Source organism: Mandrillus leucophaeus, unplaced genomic scaffold (assembly GCF_000951045.1).
Source record: "Mandrillus leucophaeus isolate KB7577 unplaced genomic scaffold, Mleu.le_1.0 Scaffold66, whole genome shotgun sequence".
NCBI lineage: Eukaryota > Metazoa > Chordata > Mammalia > Primates > Cercopithecidae > Mandrillus > Mandrillus leucophaeus.
The window spans coordinates 1560101-1573801 of NW_012107141.1; the positions used below are offsets into that span (position 1 = coordinate 1560101).

The 13701-nt window shown below is 41.1% G+C and overlaps 1 protein-coding gene across 2 annotated transcripts in view; it reads left to right on the forward strand.

The window, feature by feature from the left end:
• The first annotated feature begins 384 nt into the window (after positions 1 to 384).
• HSD17B12 (hydroxysteroid (17-beta) dehydrogenase 12) overlaps positions 385 to 13701 on the forward strand; it is a 169058-nt gene continuing 155741 nt past the window's right edge. For both annotated transcript variants that reach the window (XM_012001344.1, XM_012001345.1), the window contains exon 1: positions 385 to 810. In XM_012001344.1, coding sequence (XP_011856734.1) covers positions 651 to 810 — 160 coding nt within the window. In that variant the 5' untranslated portion in view covers positions 385 to 650. The remainder of the gene's footprint in view (positions 811 to 13701) is intronic.

The window sequence follows — 13701 nt, forward strand, 5'->3', positions numbered from 1 at the left end:
TTCTCCTGCCTCAGCCTCCCGAGTAGCTGGGATTACAGGCGCGCGCCACCACACCCAGCTAATTTTTGTATTTTTAGTAGAGACGGGGTTCGGATGTTGGCCAGGCTAGTCTCGAACTCCTAAGCTCAAGGGATTCGCCCGCTTCGGCCTCCCAAAGTGCTGACATTACAGGTGTTAGCCACCGCGCCCTGCCCACAAGCCCACTTCTTACTACAATCTTTCCATTCACTAGCGGGTTCCCTGATTCCATTTCCTCTTCGAACCTGAGCTCAAACCAGCCTTGATCTGACTGGCCAATCCGAGAACATTCTTCCCCAGTCGCGAGTATGGCTGCAGCCAATGAGAGACCGGGGCGCCTCGGTGGGGTGAGACAGGGCGCTAGCAGGCGGAACCCTGGGGGGCGTGGTGACGGGGGAGTGTGGGCGGGGCAGTGGAACTAGAGTCAGCCAATTGCTGACGCACTACGCGCAGAGGGAAAGACAGATCACCAATAGCGACACGGATATGGTCCCGCGGGCGGGGTTTAGGCCCAAAGTAGTGTCGGAGCAGCGCCTATTAGTGTCATCCTCACCGTCACGGCCGGCGCCCCCTCCTGGATTCATTCATTCGCTTTTTTCATTCACGAAGGTAGTGAGGCCTAGTGGAAAGCCATGGAGAGCGCTCTCCCAGCCGCCGGTTTCCTGTACTGGGTGGGCGCGGGCACCGTGGCCTACTTAGCCCTGCGCATTTCGTACTCGCTCTTCACGGCCCTCCGGGTCTGGGGAGTGGGGAATGAGGCGGGGGTCGGCCCGGGGCTCGGAGAATGGGCAGGTGAGTCGGATGCAGCGCCGCGTCTTCGCTCCTGCGGCGGCCGGGACCAGGCCTGGCCAGTGATGACCAGTTCCGGGCTCTGCTCCTGGCCTTCCCCTCCCCAGCTCTCTTCTTTCTCAGGCTTCTGCGTCCCTCGGGCCCCTCCTGGCTCCCTTGGCTGTCTTCTGCTTGCTTAGACTACTTGCAGAGTTTTAAAGTACGAGATACACTGCTCGCTCAATCCTGGGAATCTAAAGCGCAGCTTGGGGTGTAGGAGAAAACTGCCTCAAGTCCCTGGGGCTTGTGTCCTTTAAGCCATTCCGGGTTCATGGAGCCAGTCAGTCGCCCTGCTGCCTCCTCAGTTACACGCTGTCTTCCTTGGTTCGCCCCTTGTAAGTGTTTTTAAAATAAAGTTTTTCGCTTGGTTTGAATATTGGCCCTGTGCTAAGGATGCAGAGCATTCTGTTAACATGTTTGGGCTGAGGACGGAAGACGGGGTGTAGGGACACAGAATTTCAGAAGGCTTTTTGCACGGCGGAATCGCACCTCCCCAGTTACGATTAAGATAGTAATCGTATCAGGATTCGGCCTATTTCATGCAATTTACAAAGCCCCAAATTAAAAGGAATTCTCGCTAAACTGTTCTGGAGTCCTAACGAGTAGCAAGAACTATTGCTTCTGTAAAATGATAACTCATCATGTTAAAATCAGATTTTTGTTTGTTTGTTTGTTTGTTTTGCACAAGGACGTTTGTGGGAAAGAGTATACCCATAAAGAGTGAACTAAATACTTGGAACTTGTAGTCGGAGGATTTTTAAAATGGATGACGAAAGTCAGACTGAAGAAATAGGGAAAATTATCTGCAAGGAAGTTTTTTGCCCCCCGCCCCCGCTTTTTTTTCTTTTTCATCCTATTTTGTTTCCTTCTTTGCTTTATTTTCGTCTCTTTTGGACTTTTTTCCCTTTAAACCAAGTGATTACTTATGGTATGCTTGTGGTCGTTCCCTGAGATGATTATTTATTTTGATGTTTTATGATCGAATGTGCACTTCCTAAGCATTTTATTGAATTTTGGGGCAGTTAGGCATTGCCTGCAGACTGGGCTCAGGTAAGATACACTAATAATGTTACTCCATGTTCTTTGTTTATTCAGAAACATTTAAACAACTTAGTAGGAAAGACGTATGTTAACCTTTGGGGCTTATGTTAACATTAAGAGAAAACATCTTAGCAGTGGATATGTATGTGAAATCTTTGCACGATGTGAAGCAACATTATAATAGTGTTTCACAATCACCTGTTTCTCTGAGAAAGAAAGTGTTCAGCTGGGTGGGATGGCTCTCGCCTGTAATCCCAGCATTTTGGGAGGCCGAGGCGAGTGGATCACGAGGTCAGGAGTTTGAGACCAGCCTGGTCAACACGGTGAAACCCTGTCTCTGCTAAAAACACAAAAATTAGCCGGACGTGGTGGTGCGTGCCTGTTATCCCAGCTACTCAGGAGGCTGAGGCAGGAGACTCCCTTGAACCTGGGAGGCGGAGTTTGCAGCGAGCTGAGATTGCACCACTGTATTCCAGCCTGGGAGACAGAGCAAGGCTCCATCTCAAAAAAAAAAGAAAGTGAAGTTTTCAACTTGGTGTTAAAAATTAAGATTATGATTTCCCAATTGACTTGCCCACATTCTTCATTGTCCGTTTTGGGAAATCTGTTTGAGGACTTTTGCTGTAGTTACACAAGACAGTTATGCCTTAGGGAATTTTGTCAAGATAAAATTTGTAATTGGTAAGCAAAGACTAATGTTAATAACTTGTTGTTTTCTTTTCTTTTTCTTTTTTTTTTTTTTGAGACAGGGTCTCGCTTTGTCACCCAGGCTGGAGGGCAGTGGTATGGTGGTGTGATCATAGCCAACTACAGCCTCAAACTCTTGGGTTCAAGTGATCCTCCCACGTCAGCCTCCTGAGTAGCTGGAACTATAGGTGTATATCACCATACGAGCTAATTTTTTTTGGTTTTTAGTAGAGACAAGGTCTTACTGTGTTTCAGAGGCTGGTCTTGAACACCTGAGATCAAGTGATCCTCCTGCTTCAGCCTCCCAAAGTGCTGGGATTATAGGTGTAAGCCACCATGCCTGGACTTTTTTTTTTTTTTTCTGTTTAAAATTGACCATATTGATTGATTATTCAAATAAGTCCAAGTCATCTACATATGAGTCTATAGTAAAAGGCAAGTGATGTAGCATCAGAAGTAACATTTGTGTTGAAAAGATTTGGCCCCAGAGGAAGGATAATTGATAAATTAAGGGAAGTATTTGTATAAGATTTAGATATGAAATTTGAACTGGAACACTGGAACAGCAGAGGATCATAGTATCATAATTGAAGTGAAATGCTGACAGGTTCAATTTACCCTGGGTTGTTGGAATTTTTTTTTTTAAGTGCTTAAGCAGAAGAAGTGATCTTAAAAGAAAATACTTCCTTTATCTTCAAATTCTGAAACTCTTCAAAAACAAAATTAAGAGCAGCTCATCTTAAACAGGTTCTTCATATGAGTTAGAGAGGTGAACTGAAATAATTTGAAAAACAAACTAGCAGAGATGACACTTGAATAATTGGAGTTGTGATTAAAAATATTGTTCTACCAAAGTTATGATTTTAGAATTGTTGTATATAAATAGTACTAGTAAGTTTTTTCCTACAAAATTACTCGAGTCTCTGTTCTTACGCAGCCTTTGAATCTACTTTCTAGTACTAATATTTAATATTTTCCTCTTTATAGCCACTTATATATTTTAAGTATTTTATATTAGCATATGTTGAATTGATAGTATATTTTTATTCTTGTTATTCTTAGTCTCTTCATGTATCTTCATGTGAGTATGTTTAATCTGTCTGCCTCAGATTTTAGGATCTGAGGGGCAGAAAGCGTGGATTCTCACTTTGTCTTTTCTCACAAATTGGCTCTTCTAAACTTAAGAACAAAAACTTAGAAAAAACTTGAAATACATGCATGCTTCACAATCAGTAAAAATATTCTAGGTAACGGGTTCCTTAGTGTTGTTAGACTTTGAAGACTGTCCATTATTTGGCCCAGACTCTAATTTATCTCCATCTCCTGGTCAAGAGCTGGGCCATCTCTTTTTCCTAGTTCTCGCCAGTAGCATTCCCACTCAGGTGAATCCCCTGTGTTCCCTACACCCCTAGCAGGTGGGTTTAGCCAATTTAGTAGGTAAGACTTCTTTTTCTGTCATTGTTACCTGAATACTTCCTGTATTTCTTAGGAGAACAAAAGGAGATCCTGTGAATGTGGAGTTTCAGTTGTTTGAAGGTCAGTGTAGCAAGTAATCAAAAGGAGATTGATAACAAAGGTGGTCAGTTTGTATTAAATAAAGGAAAGAACAGTCACTGCTATAGAGCAATAAAAAATGTAATCTGTAAAATGTGGTTTGAGCATAAATACGTTTTGCATGTATTTGAGTAGTTTCCATTACTGGAGAGTTCATCTCAAATGATTGCTATTGAAGTAAAGTGGAGATGACAGATGCAAAGGCAAGGTAAGTAGACTTCCAATGTCAAGATATTTTATAACTTTAAACATAAGACAGCACTCTGAGCACTTATTTTTAGTTTTTAATGAAGAGGATATTGTTCCACGCAGTGAAGAGTAAAGGATCCACTAATCAGTTAGTGAGTTAGATTTTTTAAAACAACTTTAGTGAGATATAATTAATATACCATACAATTTGCCCATTTAAAGTGTACAATTCAAGGTTTTTATGCTCACAGGGTTGTGCAACCATCATCAAATCCAATTTCAGAACATTTTCATCTTCCTTAAAAGAAACGCTGTACCCATTAGACCCCTCACTCCCTGACCCCCACCCGCTCCAGCCCTAGTCAACCACCAATCTACTTTCTGCCTACATAGATTTGCCTGTTCTGGATATTTCATATAAATGGAATCATGCAGTAGGCATTTTTTTTTGGTGAGTGGCTTCTTTGATTTTTGCATAATGTTTTCAAGTTTCATCTATGAAATCTGTACTTCATTTTGTTTGTATTGCTGAATAATATTCTGTTTTGTGGAGTAAGGTTAGATTTCACAAAAAGTCTTCAACCCTTTGTTTTGCCCTCTGGATATTCACATTAGCAAATCCCTAAGATGTTGTAGCTTCTGGTTGCTGATGGAACTCATTTGGCTTTGTAGTATTCCAAAGTTCTCCTAATTCAGTAGATAGTGAGGACTTAAAAATGGCAGGAATGGTGCCATTTTTCTCCTCTGGAAAAACCATTCATGAAAACATGCTTTGCTTAGCCATGCTCGAGAATCAAAGAATTCTCAAAATTACAGGTGTAGTCACAATTTCTGTTTTCACATTGGTTAACTGCACAGGGTTAACCTCAAATGACTGAAGAATACGTGTGTAACTAGAGCTTGTTAATAGTAGGTGTCTTTCTTTAACAAGAGTTTGTGATATCACATAATTTGAAGAATTATATATGAAATGTTAGTTACTTAAATTGACAACCCAGAAGAATTATTAATAACTATCATTTATTGAATGGGTGCTTGAAATGTGCCAGGAACTTGAGATTATTTTTAACCTCTTTGAGCTGTGCTCCATTGTCCCCAGTGGACAGAGGAAGAATCAGGGGGTTAAGTAAATTGCTTTCATTGTCTATGGTTTCATAGCTATTAAATTGCAGAGTCAGGATTTGAAACCAAGTCATCCGTTCTGCAACATTCATACACCATACGTTGGTGATGGGCCTACAGACTGGATGCATACTCGGGAGTAGATTTCTTTATACCTACAAACTTTATTAAAAGCTTTTTGATTGGCCGGGCGCGGTGGCTCATGCCTGTAACCCCAGCACTTTGGGAGGCCGAGGCGGATGGATCACGACGTCAGGAGATCGAGACAATCCTGCCTAACACGGTGAAACCCCGTCTCTACTAAAAATACAAAAAAAAAATTAGCCGGACGTGGTGGCGGGCGCCTGTAGTCCCAGCTACTCGGGAGGCTGAGGCAGGAGAATGGCCTGAACCCGGGAGGTGGAGTTTTCAGTGAGCTGAGATCGCGCCACTGCACTCCAGCCTGGGTGACAGAGCGAGACTCCGTCTCAAAAAACAAATAAACAAAAAAACCAAAAACCAAAACAAAACAAAAAAATCTTTTTGATTGAAGACACACTTTCCATTTTTAAAATTTAAATTTTTGTTTTATTTTTAAGAACAATCTCAGACAAAAAGCAGGCACAATTTCAAATTTGCACATTCTTGATTTTTCGGGAAGGATTGCAAAATAGTTGGCACATTTTAGGATCAAGTAGCTTGGGATTTTCTTCAGATTTGCAACCATGAATCTTGTTGTGGTATGAGAAAATACTGGAAAGTTACTAAGGTACTTAACAAAGCAAAGGGTTTGACAGTCATCAGAATGGCAGGATTTGACTTCGAATGCTATTTTCCGTTTATCGCTCTGGCATTCTTGAAAGGATTTAGTGACTCCCTGGAGGCCCAGCTTGGTAAAGGTCATATGCTTGCTGTTGACATTCTAGTACTAGGGTATAGATACCTATTCTTACTGGCGAGTGGATGTTGATCGCAGTAGTCATTACATGGGCTATATTTTTCACAGAGGCAGGGAAGGTGAGGGAAGGCAGAGAAACAAACTTAGTCATAAATGTTTTTGAATATTTGTTCATTCTGCCCTTTGGCTTTCAAAAGGGAGTACATGTGCCTAAATGGAACCAGTTCTGCAGATTAGGGTTAGCAGGGCAACTTTCAAGTACTAGTGCTGGAGTCTACATAAGAGGAAACAGATGCAACTGAAGGATTGGACCTAAAAGCATACCTTTATCTGATTTGGAGGAAAAACCAAAGAGGGAGGTTTCCTGGGATTACGGATCCTGAGTCTACACTCCCTGAATATCTTCTTCCCTCACTCCCCTCCCCACCAGCCCCCATTGCTCCACCCTGTTTTTTTTGTTTGTGCAACACTAACTTTCCTGTTTAGAGGTCAAACCTGAACTTGGAGACCCAAACTTGGACTTGAATTCTAGCTTCCCTATAGATTTCATAGGCTTATTGTGAAGTGTAAATGAGAATACTTATTCTCTGCAAAACAGATAGTACATAAGTGCTTGATAACTTGTTATTAATAGTTTTATTAGTGTTAGTAACATTGTGCTCTGATTACCTGAGCTAATTGCCAGGATAAGGTTTAGTAAGAAAGAGTTGATATCTGGGTGACAACATTGTCAGATAACTGAGATTACCATTGCTACTTGCAACTGAGAGTGTTGAGCTTTCAAACTGGATTTTTGTTGTTGTTGTTGGTTTTGGTTGGTTGAATTGAGGATAATTTATATCTTTCAGTTTCAAAAAAAATTTGTCAGAAGACTTAGATAACAAAATTTATAAGTTTAGAATGCATGGGTAAATGGATTTGAATAGATCAGTTTCAGTGCCATTAAAAGCTATTTGTAGATAAGGATAAGTTAAATGTATATTTTAAAAATAGTGCATCCTTTATTTCATTTCCCTTCTTGTCACTCTTAGCAAAACAGCATGTAGAAATTCATATGCATGTCATCTGGGATGGATTGAGATTAAGGTTAGGGAGGCAGGGTGAACAAAGCCCTCACTGGGCTTGGAGAAGAGTATGACCTAACGCTATTCATTTGCCCATTTCTCCACCACAAATACTGTTGAGTGCCAACTATAGACCTTATAATAGTCCAATGGGATGGCAAACAGTAATCAAATGAATAAATTGTGCTACGGTAAGTGGTGAGAACAGGATGCACTTGGTCCTGTGAGAATCTGTGAGGGAAAGTTCTAGAGCTGCCCTGGGGAAGCGATGCCTCAGCTGAGATCTGATGGGTGAGTGTAAGTGAGCCAACTGGAGTGACAGGAAGGGCAGAGGGAAGAATGTTCTTGGCAGAAGGAAGAGCAGTTGCTAAATTCCTAGGGCAGGAAAGGGCTGGACCCTCATGAAACGAGGGCTGAGTGACTGGAGCCAGGAAAGGTCCGACATGAGTGCCGTGGAACTGGAAAGGCAGGAAGGGCAACGAGCAGGGCCTTCAGCCTTTATCCTGGAGCAGTGGAAAGCAGTTGAGGTGATTTTAAGCAGAAGGGTAACACTGTTGAGTTTGCAACTGTAAGCAGAATTTCTTGTTTCTGTGACTTCCCTAAAGTTATCGTGGGCCCTCTTTGAGAAAACATTGTTACACAGATATAGATCAGCGTAGGTATTTAGATAACCTCAGTTAAAACTGTCTTTTTAAAAATGTCAATTGGCTGGGTGCAGTGGCTCATGCCTGTAATTCCAACACTTTGGGAGGCCGAGGTGGGCGGATCACTTGAGGTCAGGAGTTTCAGACTAGCCTGGCTAACATGGCGAAACCACATCTCTACTAAAAATACAAAAATTAGCCAAGTGTGGAGGTGTACACCTGTAGTCCCTGCTACTCAGGAGGCTGAGGCACCAGAATAGCTTGAATCCAGGAGGTGGAGGTTGCAGTGAGCTGAGATTGCACCACTGCACTCCAGCGTGGGCAACAGAGCAACATTCTGTCTCAAAAAAAAAAAAAAAAAGTGAATATACAATAAAATGAGAATTTATGCTTTTTGTAAGGGACGCCACTTTTGTGCACTTCTTAGTTATCGTCTCTCAGAGACCATTTCTCTCTGGGGGAAAGGTCTGATCACTGTGGTATGGGAAGTTCTTCTCTTACAGGGACTACTGAGTGATGGGGTTGTTGAAACCCTGAAACTAGGTTATTGCTTTGTCATGGTAACTCCATAATACCATGGTGTGGTAGTTGAGAAGCTTGCCACAAATCTGTATCAGAAAGAATGCTTTGTTTTATTTGTTGATTTTTGTCTAGCGAAACAATGCATTCGCCCTATCTCTACCTGGCAATTCCAGGAAAACTATCCAGTTTCTGGAAAGTTATCTTTGCCACCATTTCGTGAAGTTATTTCCATTTAAATGATCTAGTCATTGTGGAAGAGAGGAAGGGCTAGGCAGTTTAAGAACTTGAACAATTGGTGCCTCTCAAGAGTATTACATTGGGAAACAGTATAGCTAACAAACAGATTGGCTTTGGAGTCAGCGGGTGAGCTGTGCTGTTACTAAGCTGGTTGACCTTAGGCAAAAATAGTTAACCTCTGAGCATAACTTCTTTCATTTTTTAGGGGGATGATACTTTTCAGGATTATTATGACAATTAAATGAGATGTAAATGAGGTTCTAGTATAGTCCTTACTGTATTTTTATGGATATTAAGTAACATATTTAAGAGCATCATTTGTTTGTATAGATTACTCTTATTGGATGAAAAGGGATGGTTGAAACTAAGAAATAATTGTAGTTCACTCAGCAAGCATACAGTTGAAAATCTAAAATTATGAACAGATCAATTAGGAGATGACTAGTGTTACTGCATAAAAATTCCTTGCTTGGTGAAAAGATTTACTAAGCAGTTCCTTTACATATAGATCCCCTTAGTGAGTGAATCTAACATAGGAAGGACTTTAAAAAATTTGGTTACATACAACTTTTCAATTACACTTGTAAAAACCTTAGAGTTATCTTTAAGTCTTCACCACATACAGCTTTTTAGGAAATCTCATTGACTCTGAACTTCAAAATATCCAGAATCCAGTGAGTTCTAAGCCACCACAGACTCTTGTCCCTCTAATGACAAGTTTCCTATCTCTCTGCTTCCACCTTGGCTCTCCTGCAGTTGATTCTCACACAGCAGCCAGAGTGATCCTTGACAAGCTTTGGTCAGATTATGTGATGCTCTGCCTAGATCTCTCTAGTGGCTTCTCATCCACTCAGATTAAAACTCATTATTTGTCTCGTGGCTTTGAACAAAGGTTATTTTATTTTATCCTATTTTATATTTATGTTTATTTTTATTTTTTGAAGCTGAGTCCTGCTATGTCGCCCAGGCTGGAGGGCTGTGGTGCTATCTCGGCTCACTGCAGCCTCCGCCTCTCAGGTTCAAGCGATTCTCCTGCCTCAGCCCCCCCAAGTAGCTGGGAGTACAGGCGAGTGCCACCACACCCTGATAGTTTTTTTGTATTTTTTATTAGAGACGGGGTTTCACCATGCTGACTAGGCTGGTTTTGAACTCCTGACCTCAGGTGATCCACCTGCCTCAGCCTCCCAAAGTGCTGAGATTACAGGTGTGAGCCACTGCACCCAGCCTGAACAAGGTTTTAAACCACCCGCTTCCTTCTTCCATTGACCTCTGACCTCATCTCCACTACTCTTACTCCGTTCCACCCACATACACCTCTTGCTGTTCCTTGAGCAGCCTTGGCATTGTTGCCTTGGGGCCTTTGCTTTTTCCTCTTAAGGAATGCTCTTCCCCCAGATATCCATGTGACTGACTCTTCTTACTCTCCTTCAAGTCTGCAGAAATATCACCTTGTCAATGGGACCACCCCTCCTACCTATAAACTCACAGTCCTTTCTCCCCCACCCCCACTCCTATCCATTACCCTGCCCCAATTTTCCTTTTTGTCATAGTGCTTGTCACCATCTCCCTTACTGTATACTTTGCTCATTTATGATGTTTCTGTTAGAATGTGAGCAATGTGAAGGCAAGGATCTTTGTCTTTTTCGAATCTCAAGCACCTAGAACAATGTCCGTACATAGTAAGTGCCAATGTACGTTTGTTGAATTAATGAAAATATCTGTTAAGTAAGGTATTCCTCTCTCTCTCTCTCTCTCTCTCTCTATTTTTTTTTTCTGAGACAGTGTCTCGCTATATTGCCCAGGCTGGCCTCAAACTCTTGGACTCAAGCAATCCTCCTTCCTCAGCCTCCTGAGTTGCTGGGATTATAGGCATGTGTCCCAGCTGTGTCTGGCTTCCAGTCTTTTTAAGATTAAGGGATAATGATTTCTGTGAATTATCTTCTGTTTTTACATTCTCTTATCAGCTACAAATCTAACAAATATTAGCGGTTTCCCAACCTCTAAAAATGAAATTATTTAATCTAAAAATATAGAGTAACCTCAGAAAGAAGTTCTCCTAATACAGACTCTGGAACTAGATTACCGACTTTTGAATCCCAGCTCAGCTAGTTACAGTGTTATCACCTTAATCTCTGTGTGCCTCAGTTTCCGCATCTGTAAAATTGGGATAATTATAGATTGGAAATATTGATTAAATGGGGCTAACTGATTTAATGGGTGTGGAATACTTAGACTACTGAGAACATTACCTGACATTTCAGTAGTAAATACTATAGAAGTGATAGCAGATATTATCTGATGGGATGATTCTGACTTTATCCACATGCATCTTTTCCCGACTTTCCCTCCAATTTCTAAAGACACTGCATATTTCCTTCTAGATGAGTATCAAAATCGTCAATTTTAGTATGTTTAAAATTTAGCTTTTCTACTATCTCCAGCCTGTTCTGAACTTCCTTATTTTTACTAATTATGTCATCGTCTTGCTAGTCACGTAGCTCCAAATCAGAGAGGGCAAATTCTGATGCCTCAGGCAGGTAAAGTAAAATGAGTGACGTGGACCAGGTGTAATGCATGTCAAGACACTGTCCAGGTAACCATGCATGGTCTCTAGTAGCACCCTTGAGCAGCACTGGCACAGTCCTCTCAGATTTTCACATAGAAAGTTTCTTAATTGTTTAGAGTTGATGCAAATTTCCCAGGTTTACTCTATGGACCAAATAAATTATGTCAGTGGACAGATGCATCAAGTGGCCAGTTTGCTCCCTCATCGCTCAGATTCTTTAAGTCTTCGAATCATGCTTTCCTTGGCGCATCTAGGTAGGAAATTGCCAAATCTTGCTGAATCTACCACTACAGTCTCTCTTGCATCCATACTTTCCTCTATGTTCTCCTAATACATTGCCTCCCTACCAAATCTTACACTCACTCTGGTGCAAGTTTAATGTACCAGTGAAACCTCCAATCAAGTTACCCCTTCCTTATACCTTAGGCAAACATGTCAGAAGTTTCATAAAGTCTATGCAAATATCAGGCTCCTTGGCCCTTTTGATCTTGGCTTTGTGTCTGTTTCTGATGTCATCTCCTTTGCACCCTTCCTTGGATGCATCCTAGATGACGTCCTGTGTCCCAGACGTGCCTGTGCTTTCCTGCTTCTTGCAGCCTCCAAGGCCTTGCTTGTGCAGAGGCATTTAGTAGGTTTTGGTGGTTGTTGCATGTTGGCCTCACTCTGCCTGAGGTGCTCTTTCTCATATTCCACATTCTTCCTGTTTGTGAAATTCTACTCATGTTCCGGAGTGTCAGTTGTGACTTTTTGTGTTGAGAGCTTTCTAGATGGTAGTGATTGTGCACTTTTGGCACTCTAATAGTATTTCTTGTATTCATTCTGGTGGGCTTTTTCACAGTTTACCTTATTAGTCATGTGTATGTATATGTGTGCATGTATCACTTCATTTGCTCAAAAGTGTATTTGCACTATAATATTTCATGAGTGAATTCTTTTTTCCTTGAGGTTCTGGTGTACTTCAGTTGGGAGTTGGGTGTTTTGCTTTAGGTTTCTATTTTTTGTTCTACTTTGCAAAATAATTTGTAAACTATTTTTTCTCTTTCTTCTGAAACCTCAAGTGTTACACATCTAAAAATGCTAGATTGAAAATAAACCAAGGCTGGTTAGACAAGTCTGGTTACAGAGTTATGATAGCAGGGCTGTCATACTAGTTTTGAAAGTGTATAATGCACTGAGACTAAAAAGATGTCCTTGAATAGTATTGGTAACAAGCTAACCTTTCTTCCTCTGTGGTATCAGGAAATTACAGGGAGTTACAGGGAACTGAACACTCTGCCACATTTAGTAAACATTAAATATAAACTTGTTTGTATATTTATTATTCATTCCCAGATCTTTACAAAATTGTTGTGAGTAGATTTTCCTTTAGTAAGAAAGATTTATCCAATTAGAGTTTTAGTAAAACCTTGCTAATTGGTAAGGCTAATTGGTAAGACTAATTTGTGAAAAATTAAATTCCAGGGTATGTTGACAAAAATGTAGTTTTTAATTTTGAAAATGTGATAAAATAAGTCCACACTTTCTGGAACCACCATTCTTTTTGGATTGTTGAAGACTCTGAACCAAATTCCCTGGAAAATCTCTTTGACAGTAAATACATTGAATAGTATGTGTATAGAACCAGAAACTGCTATAAAGTTAATCATAGAGCATTGAGTATATAGTTTATTTGCTTCATGGAAATAAATGAATACTACAGTTGGTTGACAATTTTTGCACAAGTTTAGTCAGCCATTTTGTGAAAAAACTTGAGAAAATGAAAAAAATCAGGAGGCAGAAGAGAATCATGATAGAATAGCAGAACTGGAAGGGATGTTAGCAACCTCTTCACTTCAATTATTAGGGAAATACATGCTGGAAAAGGTAATGACTTGCCCAAGATTATACATCCAGTTAGAGAACGGCCAGACCACACAGTTCAGTGGCAAAGGGCAGAAGTGGTGGATGCATCTGTGGTAGATTGATTAAAAGCAGTGATAGCAGTGATGAGCAGCAGGCTCTGACAGCAAAGTGGAAGAGATTTGTCTGGGTTGAATTAGAGGAAAGTGGTGAGGAGGAAAAGCAGAGGTGATTAGTGGTAGTAATGAGGATGCTGGCAGAACTGGACTTCATCACACATTCCCGAAACTGGTATGAGGCAAGAAACAGTCCTCTCAATACAAAAGCCTAAACTCTTTTTTTATTATTATTATTTTATTATTATTTTTTTTGTGATGGAGTCTCGCTCTTTTGCCAGGCTGGAGTGCAGTGGCGCAGTCTCGGCCCACTGCAACCTCCGCTTCGTGGGTTCAAGCAATTCTCCTGCCTTAGCCTCCCAAGTAGCTGGGATTACAGGCATGCACCACCATGCCC